Source organism: Engraulis encrasicolus, chromosome 18, assembly GCF_034702125.1.
Source record: "Engraulis encrasicolus isolate BLACKSEA-1 chromosome 18, IST_EnEncr_1.0, whole genome shotgun sequence".
NCBI classification, from domain to species: domain Eukaryota; kingdom Metazoa; phylum Chordata; class Actinopteri; order Clupeiformes; family Engraulidae; genus Engraulis; species Engraulis encrasicolus.
The window spans coordinates 36,380,556-36,395,555 of NC_085874.1; the positions used below are offsets into that span (position 1 = coordinate 36,380,556).

The 15,000-nt window shown below is 43.0% G+C and overlaps 1 protein-coding gene across 3 annotated transcripts in view; it reads right to left on the reverse strand.

Annotated features, from left to right (window-relative positions):
* Window positions 1–15,000, reverse strand: part of daam1b (dishevelled associated activator of morphogenesis 1b) — a 176,110-nt gene that overhangs the window by 13,124 nt on the left and 147,986 nt on the right. For all 3 annotated transcript variants that reach the window (XM_063223556.1, XM_063223554.1, XM_063223555.1), the window contains 3 exons: window positions 14,399–14,506; window positions 7,228–7,288; window positions 5,627–5,758 (listed from right to left, as the gene is read on the reverse strand). In XM_063223556.1, coding sequence (XP_063079626.1) covers window positions 5,627–5,758; window positions 7,228–7,288; window positions 14,399–14,506 — 301 coding nt within the window. The remainder of the gene's footprint in view (window positions 1–5,626; window positions 5,759–7,227; window positions 7,289–14,398; window positions 14,507–15,000) is intronic.

The window sequence follows — 15,000 nt, forward strand, 5'->3', positions numbered from 1 at the left end:
AGAGAAGAGAAGAGAAGAGAAGAGAAGAGAAGAGAAGAGAAGAGGAGAGGAGAGGAGAGGAGAGGAGAGAAGAGATAAGAAGAGAAGAGAAGAGAAGAGAAGGGAAAGGAAGGGAAGAGAAGAGAAGAGGAGAGGAGAGGAGAAGAGAGAAGGGAAGAGGAGAGGAGAGGAGAAGTGGAGAGGTGAGGAGAGGAGAGGAGAGGAGAGGAGAGGAGAGGAGAGGAGGAGAGGAGAGGGAAGGGAAGGGAAGGGGAGAAGAGGAGAGGAGTGGAGTGGAGTGGAGTGGAGTGTAGAGGGGAGAAGAGGAGAGGAGAGCAGAGGAGAGGAGAGGAACTGAGAGGAGAGGATAGAAGTTGGCGCACATACACAAACATTGAAATACCACACCAAGGAGATGGACAAGTGGAGAGAGGCCGCCACATCAGAGGGGCTGGAAAACATTGACGTCTCTACACACACACGCACACACATACGCGCACGCATACACACACACCAAAGCATTCACGTATGACCACCACTTCTATGGTCTTTTGGAGAGAGCACTCCACATTCTGGGAATCTCTAGCCTACACATGCACCCATATGTGCACAAACACCCATACCCAAAACTATTCACTAATAGTCCACGGGCCAGGTGAGATGTCGGTACCACTCAGAGGGGCAAAGGTTGCTTATATTTTTTGAAAAGATACATGTCTGAAGTTAACATTTTTGTATGATAACCCTTCTGGAAGTACAGCCAAGTTAGGGTTATCAGCCGTTAAAGTAACACCCCCCCATCAAAAATAAAGGTTTTTAAGATGGGTGCCTGTCTTTCTACTGACCCTTGTTTAAGACATATAGGGATGGTTAATTTTGTTATGTGTGGTATCGTTGCGAAGGGGAGACTCTGAGCTTTCATCCGACACCTCTTGAGAACATTTTGGTTAAGTATAGCCCTCCCTGCAGCTCTTCAAACATTTACTCAGACACATTTTTTTCCATTTTCGCCGATACCATCTCTTGTCTTTTCATACTGTGGCATCAGGGAGCATCAGAAAGACCTATTTTAAACTCTAAAATATTGTCTTGAGTATCAGGAATCTGAAAATGTATCCTTTCACTATGTTATCCCATGTTTAGGGGGTGATTTTCAGTCTTGTATGAGGCATGTTATTTTTTTCAAAACACAGTTTTACCATTTTCTCATAAAGTTCAGGAAGCAATACCTCTAGGTGCATTTTGCAGTTGGTTGTCATAGCTTGTTATATACCATATGAAAGCTTGGAGTGGGTAGCATATTCATATATTATCATATATTTGGTGTACCTGTTTGCAGAGCAATGTTAACTAGGCAAATCATTTTCCATAACCAGTATCAATGATATAGTTTCTCAGTGATTCCATTGTGTCATATGGTGTCTGAATCCTGACTACTTGTCCTAAAATCAATGTTGTTATGCGCCCAGAGGTTGTATACCAGAAATATATGTGATAATGTCCCCTATGATATTAGTCTTGCAACTGAAATCATAGCAATTGTATATAAACACAACATAAACTCATCCCTTAACTTGTCCCTTTTTAGTAGTCTTTAGTAGTAGAAAGTGAAGTGAAAGTTCAACTAGTTAACTCCTACATCCATTCACATTGTGACACAGCCCGCCACAACACACTACACACTGTGCACACGACACACACCAAAATTGCATTTATGCCTCACCCGTGCAAGGGGGCAGCCCCCAAAGGGCATCCGAAAGGCAGCAGTGCAGCGGGACGGTACCATAATTGGGGTGCCTCAGTCATGGAAGAGGATGGTGGAGAGCACTGGTTAATTAATCCCCCCACTAACCTGGCGGGTCCTGAGTGCAGTTGCACACTTGCAGGAGGAGATAAGTGCTGCACACTCTCGAGTTGTCACATTAAAAACTTGTTTATTTAATTGGAGAATTTGCGGCACTTCTCTCCTCCTGGAGGCCTTGGTCGTACCACATGTATCATGATTTACAGCAACATTTAAAACTCTCTGCAAGAACACTTGATTTGAGGTGAAGATCATGAAGAGGTTTGCAAAGGAAGAGTGGGGTACAATGTAATCAGAGCTTTGCAAAGACAGCACGAGTTCTGAACTTCATACTGCTGCAACAACTACTACACCATGCCACTGATGAAGCAACATGCATACATGTACTGTATTCACAAGTGTTGGTGTACCAACTGAGCAACTGCAGCTCACTTTCCAGGCATACACTGATACCCATCCCTAGACCCAAGCAGCAGTAATGAACAATGGAGTGGAGTGAAGTAGAGTAGAGAACTGTATGGTACAGTAGAGTATAGTTCAGTAGAGTACAGTGCATTACAATAGGAGACCATGCTGAGCATTGACCTCTATGAACCTGGTAGTCACAGTAGATGTAATGGGTTTGTTATTGCCCTGCTACTCTACATGTGCTAATGTCACAATAGCACAGAACCTCATATCACACTGAATAGTACTCCCTGCACATGCACTGTAAATGTAGAGAGTAGGACCAACTGTGGCATTCATACAGTTACATAACAGCCATGTTACACATACTATAACAGCATATGGGGCAGTTGTGGCGTAGTGGTTCAGGAGATGGACATCAGATCAGAGGGTTGCAGGTTGAAATCCCACCTGTATACTGACTTATGCATAAAACTGTATACTGTATACTACATACCACTTTAGAAAGAAAAAATGCATACACAAAGAAGATGTGCACTTACCTGCTACTTAGGTACACCTTGCTGGGCTGGTACTGGGCTGGGTACTGGGCTGTAGCCTACCCCTTTTTCAATAAGAAGCCATTTAACTGCCTGCAACAACGTTCAAGTAGACTGGGGCATTGTAATGATGCTTGATTGGTACAAAGGGGCCCAACGTGTGCCAAGAAAACATCCCCTGCTGAAATTATATTTTTGTCTTCTGAATGGTCAGTATACAGTCCTCACCAGTAGTATTTGGGTGCACAATGACAATGACAGCTTCCAAACATGTTTTTCATTCATCAATGAGCTTTTTGTACTTTTCTGATGGTATTGTCCCTCACTCTTCCTTTGCAATATGTTCAACTTCTTCATGATCTTCAACTGTTATATCACAGACAGTTTTTACATTTTGCTATAAATCATGACACCTCTGATACAGTCTAGGTCTCCAATACCAGATGCAACAAAGCCCTGCTGCCTGTTCAAATCACTACCCAAGACTGAAGTTGGCCTTTAGGTTTGTAGATGATAGACCTGCTTGATTTCCTGCAAGAGGGCCTGTCTGGGAACACCAGATGTGTCATTATTGACTAAACAAAACCACTAAATGAAGAGCATCTCAAAAGGACTAGGCATGGACCGCTAGATAGGGCACCAGACTGCCGCCTCTCTCTCTCGCCAATCCTTTCCTGTCACAAAATGAGCCATAAAAGACCAAAAAAAGAGGCCTAGGCCACTAGAGGACATCTAATTGAAAGTAACAAAGAACTATTTTTCATCAAATTACATTTTAAGTTCAGTACTTTTTTTGAACTACTTTACCTATACTTGAGCAGATTTTGGATGAGTACATGACTTTTACTTACCCCTCGAGTAAGATAGGCCTACGCTCACTTGAGTACAACTTCAACTCTTTTCCCATCTCTTCTGCTAAGCACATGTAAAATTAAGATACATGTATGTCTGACATGTAGTAACCAAACATTTTTAAGTCATATTTAACATGACACAATATGTCTACAAAAGTTGACACGATATGTTTAAAGGCCTATTGTATTTCTCACACATTTGCTATGATTTCGGTTGGTAGACTAACATCAAATGGGCCATTATCACATATGTTGCAGACGTTGTATATAACCTCTTGATGTATTGCATCACAACACTGATATTAGGACAAGTAGTCAGGATTCACGTATCATTACACAATGGAATCGCTGAGAAACTGTATCATTGATGCTGGTTGGTAAGGAAAATGCTTTACCTGCGTTGCCAAGCAAATAGGTACAGCAAAATATATCATAATATCCCATACACTGCAAACTCCAAGCTTTAATATGGTGTATAATGAGCTATGATAACCAATTGCAGAATGGCCCTAGAAGCGTTGCCAGTTTACCACTACATGGAACTGATAGAGTAGTGTGGGGTCATGTACAATGCAGTGTAAAAAAGAAAAGTGGAGTGGGAGTCAGATATATTACGGTTACCACTCAAATTCATCTTCAAGGTTGAAACGTCTTGAGGTATTTTGGACATATAATGAAGTTTCAGTCATAACAACAAATTGGCAACCGTTGCTATGCAAATAGGTTACTATGCAAATAGGTACACCAAATACATGGTCATATCTGTATACTATACAATCCAAGCTTTCATATGATATACAGGGTCGCTGACAGCCTTGGCTGGGCCTGGGACAAAGACATCGGAAAGGGCCCCAAATTCAATACATACAATGTAATAAGGATCAAATTCTGGCCCCCCTCTCTCCCTGGGCCCGGGACAAGACATCCCTTTGTCTCCCCCCTGTCGGCTTCCCTGATGATATACTGTATAACAAGCCTATGATAACCAACTGCAGACTGTCTCAAAAAGGCCTGACTATACGAGACATTAGCACACAGAAAACAGCAACAAAAAAGTGGCATGCCTGATACAAGACTGAAAATCACCCCCTAAAAATGGGATAACATAGTGAAAGGATATATTTTCAGATTCCTGATACTCAAGACAATATTTTAGAGTTTTAAATAGGTTTCTCTGATGCTCCCTGATGCCACAGTATGAAAAGACAAGAGATGATATCGGCGAAAATTGAAAAAAATGTGTCTGAGTAAATGTTTGAAAAGCTGCAGGGAGGGCTATACTTAACCAAAATGTTCTCGAAAGGTGTCGGATGAAAGCTCAGAGTCTCCCCTTCGCAACGATACCACATATAACAAAATTAACCATCCCTATATGTCTTAAACAAGGGCCAGTAGAAAGACAGGCACCCATCTTAAAAACCTTTATTTTTGATGGGGGGGTGTTACTTTAACGGCTGATAACCCTAACTTGGCTGTACTTCCAGAAGGGTTATCATACAAAAATGTTAACTTCAGACATGTATCTTTTCAAAAAATATAAGCAACCTTTGCCCCTCTGAGTGGTACCGACATCTCACCTGGCCCGTGGACTATAATGACCAACAGTTCCTTTGACTCTTTTCCTCAGTGAAAGTCCTTCAGATTGAAGTAGCTGAAGCATGTACTACAAGCACATGTAACCGTACGCACTCACAGTATAGAGTTCAACACATGTTAAGGAGAGTCCTCCACATACAAGCACACATAAACTGACGTATGCACGAACGCACACTCACGCACACGTAGCCATACACACTCACAGTGCAGAGTCCCCCACATGTCAAGGAGAGTCCTGCACAAGTGGATATAAAAGCACAGAAACACTTATGCACACACGCATTTGACTGGGAAAACTTAATGGGGGACATTATAAACACACACACTCGCACACGCACACGCACGCACACACACACACACACACACACACACACACACACACACACACACACACACACACACACGCACACACACGCACAGACAGACAGACTTGTGAAATGACCCACCAGTTCTTTGGCCTCGTGTAGCGAGTCCTCCACGTCTGAGAAGCTGAAGCTGGCCACAGTGATGAACTGGCTGACCACCGACACAAACTTATCCCCATACTCCTGAGGCCGCTTACGCTGGAAGTCCAACTCCTGGAAGAAGGAGGAGAAGACAAAAAAAGATGCTGTTTAAAAACACACAAATACAAATAATAGATTAGAAAGATGACTGAATCCAAAGCACTGTCCTTCGAGTCAAGGTTGTAGTTATAATAAAAGCCCTTTTCTAAGACTCGAAGGAGAGTGCTTTGGATTCAGTCATCTCTCTATGAAGCCTAAACAGGATTAACCAGATGCATCCCCTTCTATCTGGAGAAAAGACTTTGAGCGCTCATTATCCTTTTCCTTTTACTTATAAATAATAGATTATTTGCTTATAATAATAGATTAATAATAGATTATTTGCTAGACTTGACCTCTATCCCCAATCATACTCTTGGACTAACAGAATAAAACAACTGAAGCCCAAACTCCTGATGGTAGGGGAATAGAGAACTACAGTAAGTATGACTAGCATAATGAAACAACTGGAAAATAGATGGCAAAAAAGATATATGATGACAAGATCAGCAAAACAAAAGAAATTATGGGCTCCAAAAAAGAGTTTACACAATACATAATGAGAGCCATAATCCAGTCATTGTCAACAACAATTAATAATCATGGTCTTGATCGTTCTCACATTAATTAAATAAATTTCTTGGCAAGTTATTTAGTAATGACATCTGTGAAGATTCTCATTCATCTAGATCATGTTATTAAAAGAGTTTAGCTGTAAGCAATGATGTACTGCGTGTGCTGCGTAAGTATGACACGAGGACAAGCTATTGTTCTACCAATAGAATTGAGAATTGTAACTGTTTCTTGACAATGATCAAGCGGTCTACAAATCTTTGCTGGTTTGCGGTAGACTGATTTGTGGTCATCATTTATTTCTTAATTGTTTCTTTTAATTGGTTTATTCATTTTCATTCCTCTGGGTGTGTTCATGAACAGTTCAAAGAAACCACACTAAGACACAGTGTTGTGTCATTATTCTGCCTGGCCGAGTCTATTAAAGAAGAATTTATGCTGTATCACCCAGCCCTGGTCATGATTGTTTATTGTTTGCCAAACTGCCATATTGCCAAACAGTGATATATTGTGTCTTGTTATTGTCTATTGCTATTGTTTTCAATATCATTGTAAATGGTCCTAGGATATTTAGAAAGGTAACTGAAAATAAAATCTTACTGTACATGATTATGTAGGCCATGAGGAGATTAAAGAAAACACAAGCCTTCATCTCCTATGTTGTCATTGTTGTTGATGACTGTGACGTTTATTCTGAATCCTACAGTAGTTGAAAGGTGTACAGTTCCGCGCACAGAAATGTGCACATGCACGCATGCACGTACAGTACACACGCGCACAGTGCTGCCAAGCAGTTATTCTACTGAGGACCCGGCATCAGTAAAACCTATCTACTGACTATGCCCAAAAGCTAGAGCTAGAGAAACAAGCGAGTGGTCAGAAAAGAGGTGTAGAAGAAAAAGATGGGAAGCATGCAGATATGAACTTACACTTTCAACACTTTTCAGTCCACTGCGGAGGTTGTTGATCTCCTTCTCCAGTTCAGTCATGCTGAGAGAGAGAGAGAGAGAGAGAGAGAGAGAGAGAGAGAGAGAGAGAGAGAGGGAGAGAGAGAGAGAGAGAGATTAGCTACTGATTTATAAAGAGAGTTTCTGTGGTTAGATGATAATTTATAGCTAACCACAGACAAACTTCATGTCAGTTCGATAAAACAAATGCAATATACAATATGACTGTGATGTTCTGTGAGTGAGTGAGTGAGTGAGTGATTGAGTGATTGAGTGATTGAGTGAGTGAGTGAGTGAGTGAGTGAGTGAGTGAGCGAGTGAGTGCGTGCGTGTGTTTTTGTGTTGGCCTGCGACCTCCAGGCGTGCCCAGCTTAGACATACCCCGGCCCAGACAGACACTTTGTACAGGTCAGGCCCTATTGTGGGCTGTGGTGAGACCAATGCTGACAGTAGAGCTATCCCTCTATCTGTGTGTGAGGGTGAGTGTGTGTGTGTGTGTGTCGGTGAGTGTGTGTGTGTGTGTGTGTGTGTGTGTGTGTGTGTGTGTGTGTGTGTGTGTGTGTGTGTGTGTGTGTGTGTGTGTGTGTGTGTGTGTGTGTGTGTGTGTGTGTGTGTGTGTGTGTGTGTGTGTGTTAATGCAAAGCTGACACTATGGATGCGCCTCTGTCAGTGCATGTGTGTGTGTGTGCGTGTGTAGGCATCAGTGTATGTGTGTGTAACTGTGTGAGTGAGAGGGAAAGGGAGACTGTGTGTGTGTGTGTATGCACGTGTGCGTGTGTGTGCGGGCATGCATGCTTGAAATCAAGGCGACAGTGCTGAATCAGTACTACTCATTGCTGTGGCGGCACAATCAGAGCATTGTCAAAGGCTGTGTCTATCTCCCCACCACACACACACACACACGCCTTTGGTATGTCTTCTCTTAGGGCATGTGTGTGTGTGTGAGAGGGCATGTGTGTGTGTGTGTGTGTGTGTGTGTGTGTGTGTGTGTGTGTGTGTGTGAGAGTGTGGGTTTAGGTTACACACACGCATTCATTCATTTTACTCTCATTCTCCCCTATCTCTTTCTCTCTTTCTCACACACACACACGCACGCACGCACGCACGCACGCACACACACACACACACACACACACACACAGAAGATGTGTCATGTGTGATATGTGAGAGGGCCCGTAAACACCTCAAGTCCCCCCATCCGTCACTCTGGGAGAACAATGGCTGTTGTGTAGTGGTTCCTGAGGTAAACTGATCCGCAGAATGACACATCGTCCAACATCAACATCATCATCCGCATCAACACCTTCACTCACAACAAAACCACTCCAAAACCCTTGTCCTTTTCTTGACTCTGCTCAGGGGTGGATTTCTCTAAACCAAAATTGCTTACTAAATTAGCTACTTCGTTGTTTTCAGAGTGATTCTCTATTTCGAATACACTTTTAAGTCCGTGGATTTTATTTGGCAATTCCACTAACTATTAACTGCATCCAATGATGTTTTGGACATTAGAAAACATTTATCTTTCATATAATACAGAAAGTGTAGACATAGAATTATTTCCCTCAGCAAGAATGAATATTTAATATTGGTTTTGGGCGTTTTCATGCCGTCCTGTTTTCCAAATGTCAGATTCAGTCTTCATATTAGCATGTAAAGAAACTTGTTTTGCCCAAGATGATTGCAAATGTTGATTCACAGTAATCATCACAATATGACAAAACTGTCAGAAAGACCACTGTCCTTTCCATTATACATGAAATTTGCCATTTTGTGTGTGTCCACGAAAACTGTGTTAACCGTGTCACGGTCTGAAACCTCCTCCATAAATCAGTAATGGTTTGGTCTTAGGCCATACGAATAACATCACGTGATGTCATAACCTCTTTGGCAGGATACAGGAAGACTTTTTGGTAAATTTTGAGCTCCATCCTTCCATAATTTAATCCATTCTTTTTCATGTTCTCATAGCGGGAAAATTGCCTGTCAACAGTGTTGTCAACATATTCATAAGAATCTGAATTAGAAATCACATGTAGAAAAACACAGATAAAGCATACAGATACATGAATTGATTAAGGTGTTGTGGTGGAACTTCTGAGGTCCTCAGTTAGCACAAGACCATAAAAATGGCTGAAATGTCAATGGTGTTACCGTCAATGGTGTTACAATTAAGTATGACAGTCAGGGTTGCCAGATGAGGCTGATGATTTCCAGCCCAAAAAATGATCAAAATCCGCCCTAAGAACCCGCCCAATTCTATTGATTTATATGGCAGTGGGAAGGTTTTTCTGATAGATGCCATTTTTACCCGCACACGGCCATCCTAAGCAGCCCAATTGGGCGGGAACCAGCCCAATCTGGCAACACTGATGACAGTTGAGGAGGAGTATGTTTTTGCCAATTTATATCCATATTGACAGACAAGCAAACAAAATAATTTGTGTTCTAGGGAGATGGGTTTGTCTGCTCTGTTTTTTTCTCCTAAAAAAGTGCCGACTTGTTCCCCTGCACTGTTGACCGTAACACAGTTGAGTAACACCGTTGACTGTTTTGAAAGTGTTTTTGCGCTATTGATCCCTTATGTGTTGGAAAAATCCTATGAACATACACTAGGGATTATCTCTGGAGAAGGAAGTCTTGTGTAAGGAGGGTGACTATATTAAAATCAGACGTTACAGGGATTTATGATGAAAAATGTGTCAGTCTGTATCACAGTGACTCATAAAATCCTACTTATGAAGCTCAACAATCACATTTTCTATATCAGTTGCACAGATTAATGACAACATTACTGCTAAGGGACATAAGCACTTTCAAACATATATTGCTTCAACTCTGTAGTATTTTTATATATGTTTGAAATGACATAGTATTTGTCCATAACACTGTTGACAAAATAATTAAGCAAATGTTCGCTTTCATTAGAGTATTTATCAAATGATTTAAGATTAAGCTTGGCAATTTGTTTGATTGGAAACTTAAATATATACACTATGTAAACATCTAGGTCATTTAGTTGAAAAAAAATACTGATAATTGACATTTTGCTTTTGCCAAAAGCGTAGGGGAATCGTAGAATCACTCTTCAATGTATTTCCCATTGGCAACTACCGAAGTTGCTAACAGGCTAACAACTTCTCTTTTGAGAAATGCACCCCAGTGCTGTAGTGAATGGTCCAAACCCGTAAACTATTAATGTTTTTTTTTTAATTTTATTTTTAATTATAAACGATCTTACTCCCCTCTTCTTAAGCAACTTGTGGGTCTCCTCAATAATACAAGTGCGTCATCTAAAGGGGACTGCATACCGTAAGTGTGTTTAGAAAGTCGTCCACTTTTTGTCAAAGTGCCTTCTCAGTAAAAACTTCTTAAACCCATTGATGCCTAAAGCACCTGCAGAGGACGCCTGCTAAACGGCTGCGAAGCACATAAAAACTTAAAAAGAGTTGCAAGAGTTGCTAAGAACATCATCTATAATTAAAATTTGTTCATTCATTTCAACTATACCAACAATTTTAATTTAAAAAAAATCTCAAATCTCATGAGCCCGAGTGCCGTGTCTATGCAGCTTACGGCACCTGGGTCAATGTTACGGAACGCAGCATCCAGCATCAATGGCTTAAATTAATTTAACATCATCAGCAACAACACAGACCTCACCCTCTTCTTGGCTGTGAGTGGTTAGGAGTGTAGTAAACGGTCCACAATCATAAACTATGGATTTAAATGATGATCACGCCAGCATTCATCCAATGATCTTCCAAATCCATTTAACATCAACAACATTAACAACCTCACTCAAGATAATTTGCCATCAACACCTTCCCTCTCCACAAAAGCACTCTGAAATCCTGACCGCTATTCTTGACTCTCCATGTGCTGTAAAAAGTATAACCCACAATCATAAACGCCTTTTGACTTTGAATTATACTCTTCTTGATGTAACGGAGACATTTAACAACACTGTCAATCACGTCACCAGTCTTCAACTTCTTTCAATTTCATTTAACATCAACTCATTGTGTGCTCAGCTCTGCTGGGTTAAGAGTGTAAAATGATATTAAAAGTATAGGCTAACCCACAACCATAAAGTGTTGAATCATCCTCTTCTTCGAAGTGACGCATTCAACACATTCGATCAAGATAATCATTCTTCAATGTCTTCCATATTTGGTTGGCCTGCTGGGTAGAAATCTTGCTTGGATCTCATCCTAGTTAAACAAGAGATCTTTGTGTGCTTCCAATAATAGATTTACATGTGTTGCCATGCTCATTTTACAAGGGGAACATTAAAATACTATTTAAACTGTTTTATGTGCTTGTGTGTGTTTGCGTGTGTCTGCCTGTGCGTCTGTGTGCGCATATGCCTTTGTTGGTTCTTTCTTGAGTCTACGCAGGGCTTTTTAGCTTTTATTTTGACAGCACAGTGAAGATGGAGTCAGGAAGCTAGTGGGGGAGAGAGATGGGGAAGGGTTGGCACATGACCCAGGTCACATTCGAACCCGGGTCCCCATGGGGTGCCAGCCTCTCCTCTTATGGGTCGGGTGAGTTCAAGTGTGTGTACCTAGTAGTATGTGTGAAGGTACACCTGTTAAATGTGTGTGTGTGTGTGTGTGTGTGTGTGTGTGTGTGTGTGTGTGTGTGTGTGTGTGTGTGTGTGTGTGTGTGTGTGTGTGTGTGTGTGTGTGTGTGTGTGTGTGTGTGTGTGTGTGTGTGTGTGTACGTGTGCATGCGTGCGACGCTCTTATATGCTAATGCTACGTAGTAACTCAAAAAGACAAGACAAGGCATTATAAAAAAACACCCAGGAGCTGGTTCGTGTTAATGTTAATGTGGTGCTGCTTTTCTTGCTGTTCTTCTTTGGCTTGTGCGGCCGGCCAGAGGGTTACAGCTGTGGGTTGAAAGGAAAACAAAGTGCTGTGTGTGTGTGCCAGCAGGGAAGCCGGCAGGGGAGGGAGACAAAGGGGTATGTTGTCCCCGGCCCAGGGAGAAAGGGGGGCCCATGATTGGGTCCTCATTACATTAGTACTCATTGGATCAGGGGCCCTTTCAAATGACTTTGTCCCGGGCCCAGCAAAAGCTGTCAGCGGCCCTGGTGCCAGTGACACACGAGTGAGACAGATGATGTGAGGTGAAGGGAAGAGAGGGAGAGAGGGAGGGAGAGGGGGATGAAAGGAGAAGAAGAAGCAGACGGAGGAGAAGACAGAGGGCATCACATCACAGAGATAGGAGCCAGATCCTTCCCCTTTGTCTTCTGTCTTTCATCTCGGCCTGTTCTGTTCTGAATGCGTAATGGGCCCCAGGATGAAACCCGACTTTTAAAAGGAATGGAGGATGAGTGTGTCTGCGTATGTTTCTGTGTGTTCGTGTGTGTGTGTGTGTGTGTGACCATGCGCCTGTGAGTGTGTGTGTGTGTGTGTGTGTGTGTGTGTGTGTGTGTGTGTGTGTGTGTGTGTGTGTGTGTGTGTGTGTGTGTGTGTGTGTGTGTTAGAGTGTGTGTGTGTCTCTGTGTGTGTTGTGTATGTGTTGTGTGAGTGTGCTGTGTGTGTTGTGTGTGTGTTGCGTGTGTGTTGCGTGAGTGTGTTTACGTGTGTGCTTGTTTATGCATCTGCATATGTGTGTATGTGTGTGTGCTAGTGTGTTTTGGCTGTTGTCTCTGGTTTTCCCAATACTGCTGGGGAGCCCTGCATGCTGCCTCAGAACTCAGTGTTGCTCTGTCAATACTCTGTGTTTGAGGAGCATGGGGGACCCTGTACACGGGACTCTTGGCAGCTTCGGTGGGGTCCAATACACACAATTCATACGAGGACCCAAGGAACCCAAGGAGCCCCATCCATCCATCCACCCGCCCACCACCACCACACCCGTCGGCTTCCCTGTGTCCTGTGGCCTTCGACGCGGTCCAGCACATCTGGTTTTGTGACCGCGACCTCCCCTCTGTACTCCCACAACGGCGTCCCACAATTGTGCACATGTATTTCAGTGTATGTATTATCGGATTGCATTTCGGCTGGTAGATCGCTCGAAGTGCGTGTGAGTGTGCGCGCGTGTGTGCGTGTGTCCACCTCCCACCATGTGTCCACAACAACCTCCATGAACCCTCCAGACCCCCCTCCACAAGCGCTCGCATCAAGTATAGTTAAGTGCAGCCTCAATCGTGCTGACTTCACAAGTACTCACGGTCCATATTAGATTTTAGATTTTTAGTCTAAATCTGCAGTATATTCTCTGTGCAGAATATATTAATTTCATGAGTAAAAGTTACTACTACAAAAGGACACTGACACCAACTTTAAAAGGTTGTGAGAGTGTGCCAGTGTGTTTCTTTGTGTGTGTGTGTGTGTGTGTGTGTGTGTGTGTGTGTGTGTGTGTGTGTGTGTGTGTGTGTGTGTGTGTGTGTGTGTGTGTGTGTGTGTGTGTGTGTGTGTGTGTGTCTGTGTCTATGTGTGTGCGTGCGTGCAGCAAAGGCTATGCCTAAGGTCAAAGCTGGCCTTTTTCTTTTCTCTTTTTTCCTCTTTGCGTGAACGTGACCTTGGCTGACCCCTAAAGCTTGATGTGCAGGATGGACTGGCCACTTGCCAAAGGGTTCACTTCCAAAAGCCACTCAGTCCAAGTGGGCAACAAGGAAGCATAAATCTACTGGCTGCTCAGGAAGACAGGCTGTAGTAGGCTAGACTGGACTAGAGGGGTGAGGGGTGTAGGGTGTAGCCGTAGCCGTAGAGTGAGAAAGAGAGAGAGACTGGAGAGACTGGAGATGACCACTCTGTACTCCAACCGTGCCAACTACTCTCAGTGTGTGTGCAGTACTGTATGTGCTCTGTATGTGTAATATCACAAGAATGTGTGTGTGTGTGTGTGTGTGTGTGTGTGTGTGTGTGTGTGTGTGTGTGTGTGTGTGTGTGTGTGTGTGTGTGTGTGTGTGTGTGTGTGTGTGTGTGTGTGTGTGTGTGTGTGTTTGTGCAATGGTGTGTGTGTGTGTGTGTGTGTGTGTGTGTGTGTGTGTGTGTGTGTGTGCGTGCAATAGTGTGTGTGTGTGTGTGTGTGTGCGTGCGTGCGTGCGTGTTTAAAAGTACATGAATGGGTTTGCGTGCGTGCGTCTTGCGTGCATGCGTGCGTGCGTGCGAATGCTTGCATAGGATGTAACACCTACTTGACTTTGGCTGCTTCCGGGACATTGACCAGGTCCTCTGGCAAGTGCATGACTTTGGGGTACTTCTTCTCCAGAATGGTGATCAGGTAGTGGAGAAGGGTAACATTCCTGAAAGACAACAAACAACACATGTCAATATTCAGTTAGGCAGAAGGACTCAATGTTTTAATTCAGGGGGTGTCAAACTCAAATTCACAGTGTGGGCCAAAATATAAATCTGGGACGATGTCACGGCCCGAACTCAATACAAAAAGTACTGAAATTGTGCATGCGCACACATGCTGACAATACTGACAATACTCTCAATCTTAAACACTCAATCCTAGCAGATATTGTAGTTCAAATGTGCCTGCACAGTCTGTTGTAAATGAGTGGAAGGCATCACTGATGCACTTGTATGTTCAAGTCATATTAAAATCCATTAATGTGTGTGTGTGTGTGTGCGTGTGTGTGTGTGTGTGTGTGGCGGGGGGGGGGATGGGGGGGTGCAACTGTCACACACATTTGAAATGATCTTGCGAGCCAAATAAAATGACTCCGTGGGCCAAATTTGGCCCCTGGGCCTGAGTTTGACATCTCTGTTTTAAATGATCTACATGATC